General features: G+C 54.7%; 1 protein-coding gene across 1 annotated transcript in view; it reads right to left on the bottom strand.

Moving 5' to 3' along the window:
- Positions 1-2,117: 2,117 nt before the first annotated feature.
- The window catches only part of LOC144488539 (annexin A2-like), a 47,444-nt gene continuing 36,366 nt past the window's right edge, over positions 2,118-13,195 (bottom strand). Inside the window, exons 10-13 of the mRNA XM_078206597.1 lie at positions 12,997-13,092; positions 6,552-6,610; positions 4,596-4,718; positions 2,118-2,305 (exon numbers count right to left, since the gene is read on the bottom strand). Of these exons, the coding sequence (XP_078062723.1) occupies positions 2,243-2,305; positions 4,596-4,718; positions 6,552-6,610; positions 12,997-13,092 (341 nt within the window). The 3' untranslated portion in view covers positions 2,118-2,242. The remainder of the gene's footprint in view (positions 2,306-4,595; positions 4,719-6,551; positions 6,611-12,996; positions 13,093-13,195) is intronic.

Below are 13,195 nucleotides of genomic sequence, written 5' to 3'. Positions count from 1 at the left end.
GAGGGGGAGAGAGGGAGTGAGGGGGAGAGAGGGGGTGTGAGGGGGGAGAGAGGGGGTGTGAGGTGGAGAGAGGGGGTGTGAGGGGGGAGAGAGGGGGTGTGAGGGGGAGAGAGGGGCAGAGAGGGGGAGTGAGGGGGGAGAGAGGGAGTGAGGGGGGAGAGAGGGAGTGAGGGGGGAGAGAGGGAGTGAGGGGGGGAGAGAGGGAGTGAGGGGAAACAGGAGTGTGGAGGGAGGGAGTGAGTGGGAGGAGGAGTGAGGATGGGAGTGAGGGGGGAGTGGGGAGAGGGTGCGAAGGGGAAGGGAGGGAGGGGGTAGAGGGAGCCACCCATCCCCCTCACCTCCCAGGCAACCAAGTATCAACTTCGGGGGTAAAGGGGGGGGGAATAAGTCACCAACACCAAAATGGGGAACTACCTCCGACACATCTCCCTCCCTCCCTCGGCCAGTGGGTGATGGTCAGAGGCCCTCAGGCTGGTGGTTTCGGGCCTATTCCCTCTACTCCTTCGCCAACGTTCCCCCCCCCCCCCCCCTCCACCGCCACCCCGGGAAGCTCATCCGACGGAATGCCTGGCGGCCATCTTGGACAACAGAAGGGAACCGAACTCAATCTTCTCCTTCCTTACCAAAGACGGAAAGGGATGAAGGCGGCAGAATGGCTAAAAAAAAAAATGAAAAACTGTAGCCCCCCGCCGAGGAAACAAATCGGTGGTTTCTGCTTCGAAAAGCGCGAAGAAAGTTGGCCATTTTGAAAGGCCGCAGCGAAAGTGTACTCCAGTTTAGGCTTCGGCCTAGCATCCTTAGCAACCGGCCTCTCTTCTCACACACACAGGCAGATACACACACACAGCAATAATCTAATCTAAAGAATCACTTTGACCTTTGCACAGTTTATTCCGAATTGTAGTTTTAGCACGGAATAATTTAAAAAGAAGCTTTTATTGGCAGCTGCAAGTTGACATTCGAAGCACGTAGTTAACTTTTTTTAAACGGTGGTTATTCGCTATTCTTTTTAGATATTCGAGGAAGCTGATGCATATTTTGATTATTTTTGCCATAGATTTTATCTAAGAGAAGATATATATATATATAAGAATTTCCCTGTTTTATAAAGCAATCTATTTGTTAATTTGTCAAGGAATTGTTGTGTCGAACGGTTAATATTTACAAACCGCAGCCCCTCCTCCCCCCCCCATACGGTCTCCCCATCACGGTTTGTTTTGATTGGCATCCAGCTATTCGACCTGGACAGGCAGCACACTACAGTTCAATCGTGCCCATAGCAAGAAGGGCGGCCATTTTGGGATCTTGCTGTGCCACTATCCACACCTCCCCCCGCCCACCCCCCCCCCCACACCCCTTGCCCTTGGCTGCGTGACCTTCGCCCTTGGCCGCGGGACCCTCGCCCTTGGCTGCGTGACCCTCGCCATTGGCCAAATGACCCTCGCCCTTGGCCGCATGACCTTCGCCCTTGGCCACGTGACCCTTGCCCTTAGCTGAGTGACCCTTGCCCTTAACTGCATTGACCCTTGCCCTTAGCTAAGTGACCCTTGCCCTTAGCTGAGTGACCCTTGCCCTTAACTGCATTGACCCTTGCCCTTAGCTAAGTGACCCTTGCCCTTAGCTAAGCGACCCTTGCCCTTAGCTATGTGACCCTTGCCCTTAGCTATGTGACCCTTGCCCTTAGCTATGTGACCCCCGTACTGAGCCGAGTGACCCTTGCCCTTAACAGCATTGACCCTTGCCCTGAGCTAAGTGACCCTTGCCCTTAGATACGTGACCCTTGTCCTTAGACATGTGACCCTTGCTCTTAGTCAAGTGACCCTTGTCCTCAGCAGAGTGACCCTTGCCCTTAGCACCTTCATGATCCTTCACCCAAATCCTCCATTGCACTGAGGTACCTGCAACAATCGAATCAGCCAAGATCCCATGGAACGGCAGAAGAGGCTCGAGGGGCAGAAAGGCCTCCTCCTGTCCCCACAGCAGCCGAGGGCCCGAAGGAGCAGCACTAAGAGGTCCTGATAGACTCCCCCAACACCGCCCCCTTCAGGTGCTGGGGGGGGGGAGTGAATAGGGCCTCTGTCGCGTGACGGAAGGAGACACAGCTCGGAACAGGGTGGGAAGTGTTTGGAAAAGCCTTTATTTCTGTGGAATTTCTGGGAAGAGTGCGGTGTGGCTCTGTGCGGCACAGGGTAGGCCAGTCTCGGATGGCCACTTGTTCACCGTATCGGGGCAGTTTCCACCCTTACAGGTCCTCTGCTCTGCATAGTCCAAGCAAGGCAGATTGGGAATCACCCTTGGTGTCGGCCTGTGAGAGAAGGGGGCAGATTATCACAAAGAACAAAGAAAATTACAGCCATTCGGCCGTCCAAGCCTGCACCGACCATGCTGCCCGACTGAACTAAAACCCCCTACCCTTCCGGGGACCATATCCCTCTATTCCCATCCTAATTAATGTATTTGTCAAGATGCCCCTGAAAACTCTCTCTCGTATCCGCTTCCACTACCTCCTCCCGGCATCGAGTTCCAGACACCCACTACTCTCTGTGTAAAAAATCTGCCTCATACATTTCCTTTAAACCTTGCCCCTCGCACCCTAAACCTGTGCCCCCGAGTAATTGACTCTTCCACCCTGGGAAAAAGCTTCACAGAGTCATAGAATCCTGACATTGCAGAAACAGGACATTCGGCCCATCGAGTCTGCACCGACCACAATCCCACCCAGGCCCTATCCCCATAATCCCTCATATTTACCCTGCTAATCCCCCTGACAGTGAGGGGCAATTTAGCACGGCCAATCCACCTAACCTGCGCATCTTTGGACACTAAAGGGCAATTTAGCATGGCCAATCCACCTAACCTGCACATCTTTGGACACTAAAGGGCAATTTAGCATGGCCAATCCACCTAACCTACACATCTTTGGACACGAAGGGACAATTTAGCATGGCCAATCCACCTAACCTGCACATCTTTGGACACTAAGGGACAATTTAGCATGGCCAATCCACCTAACCTGCACATCTTTGGACACAAAGGGACAATTTAGCATGGCCAAGCCACCTAACCTGCACATCTTTGGACACTAAAGGGCAATTTAGCATGGCCAATCCACCTAACCTAAACATCTTTGGACACTAAGGGGCAATTTAGCATGGCCAATCCACTAACCCGCACATCTTTGGACACTAAGGGGCAATTTAGCATGGCCAATCCACCGAACCTGCACATCTTTGGACACTAAAGGGCAATTTAGCATGGCCAATCCACCTAACCTACACATCTTTGGACACTAAGGGGCAATTTAGCATGGCCAATCCACCTAACCCACAGATCTTTGGACACGAAGAGACAATTTAGCATAGCCAATCCCCCGAACCTGCACATCTTTGGACACTAAGGGACAATTTAGCATGGCCAATCCACCTAACCTGCACATCTTTGGACACTAAGGGGCAATTTAGCATGGCCAATCCACCTAACCTACAGATCTTTGGACACGAAGAGACAATTTAGCATAGCCAATCCACCTAACCTGCACATCTTTGGACACTAAGGGACAATTTAGCATGGCCAATCCCCCAAACCTGCACATCTTTGGACACTAAGGGACAATTTAGCATGGCCAATCCACCTAACCTACACATCTTTGGACACTAAGGGGCAATTTAGCATGGCCAATCCACCTAACCTACAGATCTTTGGACACGAAGAGACAATTTAACATAGCCAATCCACCTAACCTGCACATCTTTGGACACTAAGGGACAATTTAGCATAGCCAATCCACCTAACCAGCATGTCTTTCGAACTGTGGGAGGAAACCGGAGCACCCGGAGGAAACCCATGCAGACACGGGGAGAACGTGCAGACTCCGCACAGACAGTGACCCGAGGCTGGAGTTGAACCTGGGTCCCTGGCGCTGTGAGGCAGCAGCGCTAACCCACTGTGCCACCGTGCCACACCTTCTGAACATTCTTTCTGAATCTACCCTGTTGGAATTTTATAAGTTTCTACGAGATCCCCTCTCACTCTCCTAAACTCCAGTGAATATAAACCTAACCGACTTAGTCTCTCCTCATGTGACAGACCTGCCATCCCAGGAATCAGCCTGGTAAACCTTCGCTGCGCTCCCTCTATAGCAAGGACATCCTTCCTCAGATAAGGAGACCAAAACTGCGCACAATACTCCAGGTGTGGCCTCACCAACGCCCTGTACAATTGCAGCAAAACATCCCTATCCCTCAAATCCTCTCGCTATGAAGGCCAACATACCATCTGCCTTCTTTACTGCCTGCTGTACCTGCGTGCTTAGTCTCAGCGACTGATGCACAAGGACTCCAAGGTCTCGCTGAGGATCCACCTCTCTCAATTTACACCCATTCAAATAATAACCTGTCTCCCTATTATTGCGACCAAAGTGGATACACATTTATCCACATTATACTGCATCTGCCGTGCGGATGCCCACACACTCAGCCTGTCCAAATCACGCATCTCTGCATCCTCCTCAAGTACTATAACAGAACCAATCCCATCCCATGAAAAACCCACGACATGGTCGGATTGCGTGACTACGGAATCAGAGGATCCGATACCTGGATGGTGGAGTACAGAGACTTCCCGTATTTCTTTCGGAACTCTGCTCGGATATTCAACAGGTCAATTTCACATCTCGAAACCAGCAACCGCGTCAGGATCTTATCCCGCATCCCCAGGCCCTGTTCAATAACAAAACATTACAGGTACAGCACGGGGTTAGATACAGAGTAAAGCTCCCTCTACACTGTCCCCCATCAAACACTCCCAGGACAGGTACAGCACGGGGTTGGATACAGAGTAAAGCTCCCTCTACACTGTCCCCCATCAAACACTCCCAGGACAGGTACAGCACGGGGTTGGATACAGAGTAAAGCTCCCTCTACACTGTCCCCCATCAAACACTCCCAGGACAGGTACAGCACGGGGTTAGATACAGAGTAAAGCTCCCTCTACACTGTCCCCCATCAAACACTCCCAGGACAGGTACAGCACGGGGTTAGATACAGAGTAAAGCTCCCTCTACACTGTCCCCATCAAACACTCCCAGGACAGGTACAGCACGGGGTTAGATACAGAGTAAAGCTCCCTCTACACTGTCCCCCATCAAACACTCCCAGGACAGGTACAGCACGGGGTTAGATACAGAGTAAAGCTCCCTCTACACTGTCCCCCCATCAAACACTCCCAGGACAGGTACAGCACGGGGTTAGATGCAGAGTAAAGCTCCCTCTACACTGTCCCCATCAAACACTCCCAGGACAGGTACAGCACGGGGTTAGATACAGAGTAAAGCTCCCTCTACACTGTCCCCCATCAAACACTCCCAGGACAGGTACAGCACGGGGTTAGATACAGAGTAAAGCTCCCTCTACACTGTCCCCCCATCAAACACTCCCAGGACAGGTACAGCACGGGGTTAGATACAGAGTAAAGCTCCCTCTACACTGTCCCCCCATCAAACACTCCCAGGACAGGTACAGCACGGGGTTAGATACAGAGTAAAGCTCCCTCTACACTGTCCCCCCATCAAACACTCCCAGGACAGGTACAGCACGGGGTTGGATACAGAGTAAAGCTCCCTCTACACTGTCCCCCATCAAACACTCCCAGGACAGGTACAGCACGGGGTTGGATACAGAGTAAAGCTCCCTCTACACTGTCCCCCATCAAACACTCCCAGGACAGGTACAGCACGGGGTTAGATACAGAGTAAAGCTCCCTCTACACTGTCCCCCATCAAACACTCCCAGGACAGGTACAGCACGGGGTTAGATACAGAGTAAAGCTCCCTCTACACTGTCCCCATCAAACACTCCCAGGACAGGTACAGCACGGGGTTAGATACAGAGTAAAGCTCCCTCTACACTGTCCCCCATCAAACACTCCCAGGACAGGTACAGCACGGGGTTAGATACAGAGTAAAGCTCCCTCTACACTGTCCCCCCATCAAACACTCCCAGGACAGGTACAGCACGGGGTTAGATGCAGAGTAAAGCTCCCTCTACACTGTCCCCATCAAACACTCCCAGGACAGGTACAGCACGGGGTTAGATACAGAGTAAAGCTCCCTCTACACTGTCCCCCATCAAACACTCCCAGGACAGGTACAGCACGGGGTTAGATACAGAGTAAAGCTCCCTCTACACTGTCCCCCCATCAAACACTCCCAGGACAGGTACAGCACGGGGTTAGATACAGAGTAAAGCTCCCTCTACACTGTCCCCCCATCAAACACTCCCAGGACAGGTACAGCACGGGGTTAGATACAGAGTAAAGCTCCCTCTACACTGTCCCCCCATCAAACACTCCCAGGACAGGTACAGCACGGGGTTAGATACAGAGTAAAGCTCCCTCTACACTGTCACCCATCAAACACTCCCAGGACAGGTACAGCACGGGGTTAGATACAGAGTAAAGCTCCCTCTACACTGTCCCCCCATCAAACACTCCCAGGACAGGTACAGCACGGGGTTAGATACAGAGTAAATCTCGCTCTGAGAATAAGTCCTCACCTTCATCGAGCTGTGGAGTCTGTCTGCAAAGTATTCCGGAGTGTTCTGGATGCATTGCACTGCATGGAGATGGGATGGAAAATTAGTTAGTTAGAGAGATATCCTGTCCTCACCCCCACTCTTGCCCTCTGTTACAGAGATAGGGAGTGGGTGCAGCGGCTGGAGGAGGTTACAGAGATAGGGAGGGGGTGTAGGGGCTGGAGGGGGTTACAGAGATAGGGAGGGGGTGTAGGGGCTGGAGGAGGTTACAGAGATAGGGAGGGGGTGTAGGGGCTGGAGGGGGTTACAGAGATAGGGAGTGGGTGCAGCGGCTGGAGGAGGTTACAGAGATAGGGAGGGGGTGTAGGGGCTGGAGGAGGTTTCAGTGATGGGGGGGTGTAGGGGCTGGATGAGGTTACAGAGATAGGGAGGGGGTGCAGGGGCTGGAGGGGGTTACAGAGATAGGGAGGGGGTGTAGGGGCTGGAGGAGGTTACAGAGATAGGGAGGGGGTGCAGGGGCTGGAGGGGGTTACAGAGATAGGGAGGGGGTGTAGGGGCTGGAGGGGGTTACAGAGATAGGGAGGGGGTGTAGGGGCTGGAGGAGGTTTCAGTGATGGGGGGGTGTAGGGGCTGGATGAGGTTACAGAGATAGGGAGGGGGTGTAGGGGCTGGAGGAGGTTACAGAGATCGGGAGCGGGTGTAGGGGCTGGAGGAGGTTACAGAGATAGGGAGGGGGTGTAGGGGGCTGCAGGAGGTTACAGAGATAGGGAGTGGGGTGTAGGGGCTGGAGGAGGTCACACAGATAGGGAGGGGGGTGTAGGGGCTGGAGGTGGTTACAGAGATAGGGAGGGGGTGTAGGGGCTGGAGGAAGTTATAAAGATAGGGAGGGGGTGTAGGGCCTGGTGGAGGTTACAGAGATAGGGAGGGGGTGTAGGGGCTGGAAGAGGTTACAGAGATAGGGAGTGGGTGTAGGGGCTGGAGGGGGTTACAGAGATAGGGAGCGGGATGTAGGGGCTGGAGGGGATTACAGAGATAGGGAGGGGGGTGTAGGGGCTGGAGGGGGTTACAGAGATAGGGAGCGGGATGTAGGGACTGGAGGGGGTTACAGAGATAGGGAGGGGGTGTAGGGGTTAGAGGATGTTACAGAGATAGGGAGGTGGTGTAGGGCCTGGAGGAGGTTACAGAGATAGGGAGGGGGGTGTAGAGGCCGGAGGGGGTTACAGAGATGGGGAGGAGGCGGGTGATGGGGGGTGGGGGTTGTCGGGGCTGGAGGGGTTACAGAGATGGGGAGGGGATATAGGGGCTGGAGGAGGTTACAGAGATAGGGAGGGTGGGTGTAGGGGCTGGAGGAGGTTACAGAGATAGGGAGGGGGTGTAGGGGCTGGAGGAGGTTACAGAGATAGGGAGGGAGTGTAGGGGTTGGAGGGGGTTACAGAGGTAGGGAGCGGGTGCAGGGGCTGGAGGAGGTTGCAGAGATAGGGAGGGGGGTGTAGGGGCTGGAGGGGGTTACAGAGATAGGGAGGGGGGTGTAGGGGCTGGAGGAGGTTACAGAGATAGGGAGGGGGTGTCGGGGCTGGAGGAGGTTACAGAGGTAGGGAGGGTTTGTAGGGGCTGGAGGCGGTTACAGAGATAGGGAGGGTGTGTAGGGGCTGGAGGAGGTTACAGAGATCGGGAGGGGGTGTAGGGGCTGGAGGAGGTTACAGAGATAGGGAGGGGGGTGTAGGGGCTGGAGGAGGTTACAGAGATCGGGAGGGTGGGTGTCGGGGCTGGAGGAGGTTACAGAGATAGGGAGGTGGGTGTAGGGGCTGGAGGAGGTTACAGAGATCGGGAGGGTGGGTGTCGGGGCTGGAGGAGGTTACAGAGATAGGGAGGTGGGTGTAGGGGCTGGAGGAGGTTACAGAGATGTGGGGGGGATTGTCGGGGCTGGAGGAGGTTACAGAGTTAGGGATAGGGGGATAATTTATGGGGACAAGGTGGTTAAGAAGGCGTGTGGCATCCTTGACTTCATCAGCCGGGGCATTGAGTACAGGAGTTGGGAAATCATGTTGCAGCTTTATAAAACCTTGGTTCGGCCACATTTGGAGTATTGCGGGCAGTTCTGGTCGCCACACCGCCAGAAGGATGTGGAAGCTTTGGAGAGGGTGCAGAGAAGGTTCACCAGGGTTAGCACCGGTCCCGAGGGCGTTGGCTATGAGGAGAGGGTAAATAAACTGGGATTGTTTTTACTGGAAAATCAGAGGCTGAGGGGAGAACTGGTCTACTTAATGATGAGAGGCACAGACAGGGTGGATAGTCAGAGGCCTTGTCCCAGGGTGGAAGTGTAGAGTTACAAGGGGGCACAGGTTCAAGGTGAGAGAGGGAAAGTTTCAGGGAGATGTGCGGGGGAGGTTTTCACGCAGAGAGTGGTGGGCGCCTGGAACGCGCTGCCAGAGGAGGTGGTGGAAGCGGGCGCATCAGCAATGTTTAAGAGGCATCTGGATGGGTGCATGGACAGGGAGGGAATAGAGGGATACGGACAAAGAACAAAGAAAATTACAGCACAGGAACAGGCCCTTCGGCCCTCCAAGCCTGCACCGACCATGCTGCCCGACTAAACTAAAACCCCCTACCCTCCCGGGGACCATATCCCTCTATTCCCATCCTATTCATGTACTTGTCAAGACGCCCCTTAAAACTCACTATCGTACCCGCTTCCACTGTCTCCCCCGGCAGCGAGTTCCAGGCACCCACCACCCTCTGTGTAAAAAAACTTGCCTCGTACATCTCCTTTAAACCTTGCCCCTCGCACCTTAAATCTATGTCCTCTAGTAATTGACTCTTCCACCCTGGGAAAAAGCTTCTGACTATCCACTCTGTCCATGCTTCTCATAATCTTGTAGACTTCTATCAGGTCTCCCCTCAACCTCCGTCCTTCCAGTGAGAACAAACCAAGTTTCTCCAACCTCTCCTCATAGCTAATGCCCTCCATACCAGGCAACATCCTGGTAAATCTTTTCTGTACCCTCTCCAAAGCCTCCACATCCTTCTGGTAGTGTGGCGACCAGAATGGAACACTATATTCCAAGCGCAACCTCACTAAGGTTCTATAAAGCTGCAACATGACTTGCCAATTTTTAAACTCAATGCCCCGGCCGATGAAGGCAAGCATGCCGTATGCCTTCTTGACTACCTTCTCCACCTGCGGTGCCACTTTCAGTGACCTGTGTACCTGTACACCCAGATCCCTCTGCCTATCAATACTCTTAAGGGTTCTGCCATTTACTGTATATTTCCTATCTGTATTAGACCTTCCAAAATGCATTACCTCACATTTGTCCGGATTAATCTCCATCTGCCACCTCTCCACCCAAGTCTCCAACTGATCTATATCCTGCTGTATCCTCTGATGGTCCTCATCGCTGTCCGCAAATCCACCAACCTTTGTGTCGTCCGCAAACTTACTCATCAAACTAGTTACATTTTCCTCCAAATCATTTAAATATATTACAATCAGCAGAGGTCCCAGCACTGATCCCTGAGGAACACCACTTGTCACAGCCCTCCATTCAGAAACGCACCCTTCCACTGCTACCCTCTGTCGTCTTTGACCGAGCCAGTTCTGTATCCACATTGCCAGCTCTGATCCCATGCGACTTCACCTTCTGCACCAGTCTGCCATGAGGGACCTTGTCAAAGGCCTTACTGAAGTCCATGTAGACAACATCCACTGCCCTACCCTCATCAATCATCTTCGTCACTTCCTCGAAAAACTTGATCAAGTTAGTGAGACACGACCTCCCCTTCACAAAACCATGTTGCCTCTCGCTAATACGTCCACTTATTTCCAAGTGGGAATAAATCCTGTCTCGAAGAATCCTCTCCAATAATTTCCCTATTACTGATGTAAGGCTCACCGGCCTGTAATTACCTGGATTAATCTTGCTACCCTTCTTAAACTAAGGAACAACATTGGCTATTCTCCAACCCTCTGGGACCTCCCCTGCAGCCAGTGAGGATACAAAGATTTCTCTCAAGGCCCCAGCAATTTCCTCCCTTGCCTCTCTCAGTATTCTGGGGTATATCCCATCAGGCCCTGGGGACTTGTCTACCTGAATGTTTCTCAAGAGCCCCAATACCTCCTCCTTTTTGATCTCAACATGACTCAAACTATCTACACACCCTTTCCCAAAGTCATCATCCACCAAGTCCTTCTCTTTGATGAATAAGAACATAACAACTAGGAGCAGGAGTAGGCCATCCGGCCCCTCGAGCCTGCTCCGCCATTCAATAAGATCATGGCTGATCTTTTCGTGGACTCAACTTACCCGCCCGCTCCCCTTAATTCCTTCACCGTTCCAAAATCTATCTATCCTTGCCTTAAAAACATTCAACGAGGTAGCCTCAACTGGGGCAGGGAATTCCACAGATTCTTTGTGTGAAGAAGTTCCTCCTCAACTCAGTCCTAAATCTGCTCCCCCTTATTTTGAGGCCATGCCCCCTAGTTCTAGTTTCACCCGCCAGTGAAAGCACCGCACTGTGGGAGGGTCAGTGCTGAGGGAGCGCCGCACTGTGGGAGGGTCGGTGCTGAGGGAGCGCCGCACTGTGGGAGGGTCGGTGCTGAGGGAGTGCCGCACTGTGGGAGGGTCAGTGCTGAGGGAGCGCCGCACTGTGGGAGGGTCGGTGCTGAGGGAGCGCCGCACTGTGGGAGGGTCGGTGCTGAGGGAGCGCCGCACTGTGGGAGGGTCAGTGCTGAGGGAGCGCCGCACTGTGGGAGGGTCGGTGCTGAGGGAGCGCCGCACTGTGGGAGGGTCGGTGCTGAGGGAGTGCCGCACTGTGGGAGGGTCAGTGCTGAGGGAGCGCCGCACTGTGGGAGGGTCGGTGCTGAGGGAGCGCCGCACTGTGGGAGGGTCGGTGCTGAGGGAGCGCCGCACTGTGGGAGGGTCAGTGCTGAGGGAGCGCCGCACTGTGGGAGGGTCAGTGCTGAGGGAGCGCCGCACTGTGGGAGGGTCGGTGCTGAGGGAGCGCCGCACTGTGGGAGGGTCAGTGCTGAGGGAGCGCCGCACTGTGGGAGGGTCAGTGCTGAGGGAGCGCCGCACTGTGGGAGTGTCGGTGCTGAGGGAGCGCCGCACTGTGGGAGGGTCGGTGCTGAGGGAGCGCCGCACTGTGGGAGGGTCAGTGCTGAGGGAGCGCCGCACTGTGGGAGGGTCAGTGCTGAGGGAGTGCTGCACTGTGGGAGGGTCAGTGCTGAGGGAGCGCCGCACTGTGGGAGGGTCAGTGCTGAGGGAGCGCCGCACTGTGGGAGGGTCGGTGCTGAGGGAGCGCCGCACTGTGGGAGGGTCGGTGCTGAGGGAGTGCCGCACTGTGGGAGGGTCGGTGCTGAGGGAGCGCCGCACTGTGGGAGGGTCAGTGCTGAGGGAGCACCGCACTGTGGGAGGGTCGGTGCTGAGGGAGTGCCGCACTGTGGGAGGGTCGGTGCTGAGGGAGCTCCGCACTGTGGGAGGGTCAGTGCTGAGGGAGCACCGCACTGTGGGAGGGTCGGTGCTGAGGGAGTGCTGCACTGTGGGAGGGTCAGTGCTGAGGGAGCACCGCACTGTGGGAGGGTCGGTGCTGAGGGAGCACCGCACTGTGGGAGGGTCGGTGCTGAGGGAGTGCCGCACTGTGGGAGGGTCGGTGCTGAGGGAGCTCCGCACTGTGGGAGGGTCAGTGCTGAGGGAGCACCGCACTGTGGGAGGGTCGGTGCTGAGGGAGTGCTGCACTGTGGGAGGGTCAGTGCTGAGGGAGCACCGCACTGTGGGAGGGTCGGTGCTGAGGGAGTGCCGCACTGTGGGAGGGTCGGTGCTGAGGGAGCTCCGCACTGTGGGAGGGTCAGTGCTGAGGGAGCACCGCACTGTGGGAGGGTCGGTGCTGAGGGAGTGCTGCACTGTGGGAGGGTCGGTGCTGAGGGAGCTCCCTCAGCACCGACCCTCCCACAGTGCGGCGCTCCCTCAGCACTGACCCTCCCTCAGCACTGACCCTCCACTGTATCAGTGAAGCACTCTTCAGGGTTCTGCTATTTACTGTAGATTTCGTATCTGTGTTAGACCTTACGGACCGAGTCAGGGCAGAAGGATTTTTTTGTTTAAGTCTAGTTAGGGCATCGTGGTCGACCCGGGCTAGGAGGGCCGAAGGGCCTGTTCCTGTGCTGGAATGTTCTTTGTCCTTTGTAGGAACGACTGTTCTCAGAGGGTGGGGAGTGGCTGGGATTCGCAAAACCCCGGAGTGGGGCAGATGCTGGGATATTGAGACAATTTAAGGAGGAGATGGAGAGACTTGTAATCAGTAACGGGGTAGAGGGGTGATGGAGGACAGAAAGGGAGAGGGGAGTCTTAGATGAGATGGGCCGTGATAGTCCTGAACCAGCTTGAGGGGCCACCTCCTGCACCTAGCTCTGATGAATCCGATGCAGAGGGGGCTGGGATGGAGGCGGGGGGAACGATGTGGAACTTACCCAGAGTGAGGAATCCTTTCTCATCATCACCCTTCAGTTCTTTTCTGATGGTATCACTGATATCAGTTGTGCAGTAGATTTTGTACAGCTTAAAAACTGCAGCGGAGAAAGGAGACAGACACAGAGCGGTTAGAAATGTCCCAGATACCAAACAGGCCTCAAACGAACTAATCGGCTCCCACAGTGCGGCGCTCCCTCA

This window comes from Mustelus asterias, unplaced genomic scaffold (assembly GCF_964213995.1).
Source record: "Mustelus asterias unplaced genomic scaffold, sMusAst1.hap1.1 HAP1_SCAFFOLD_1645, whole genome shotgun sequence".
NCBI lineage: Eukaryota > Metazoa > Chordata > Chondrichthyes > Carcharhiniformes > Triakidae > Mustelus > Mustelus asterias.
This window is presented reverse-complemented; position numbering and strand designations above follow the sequence as displayed.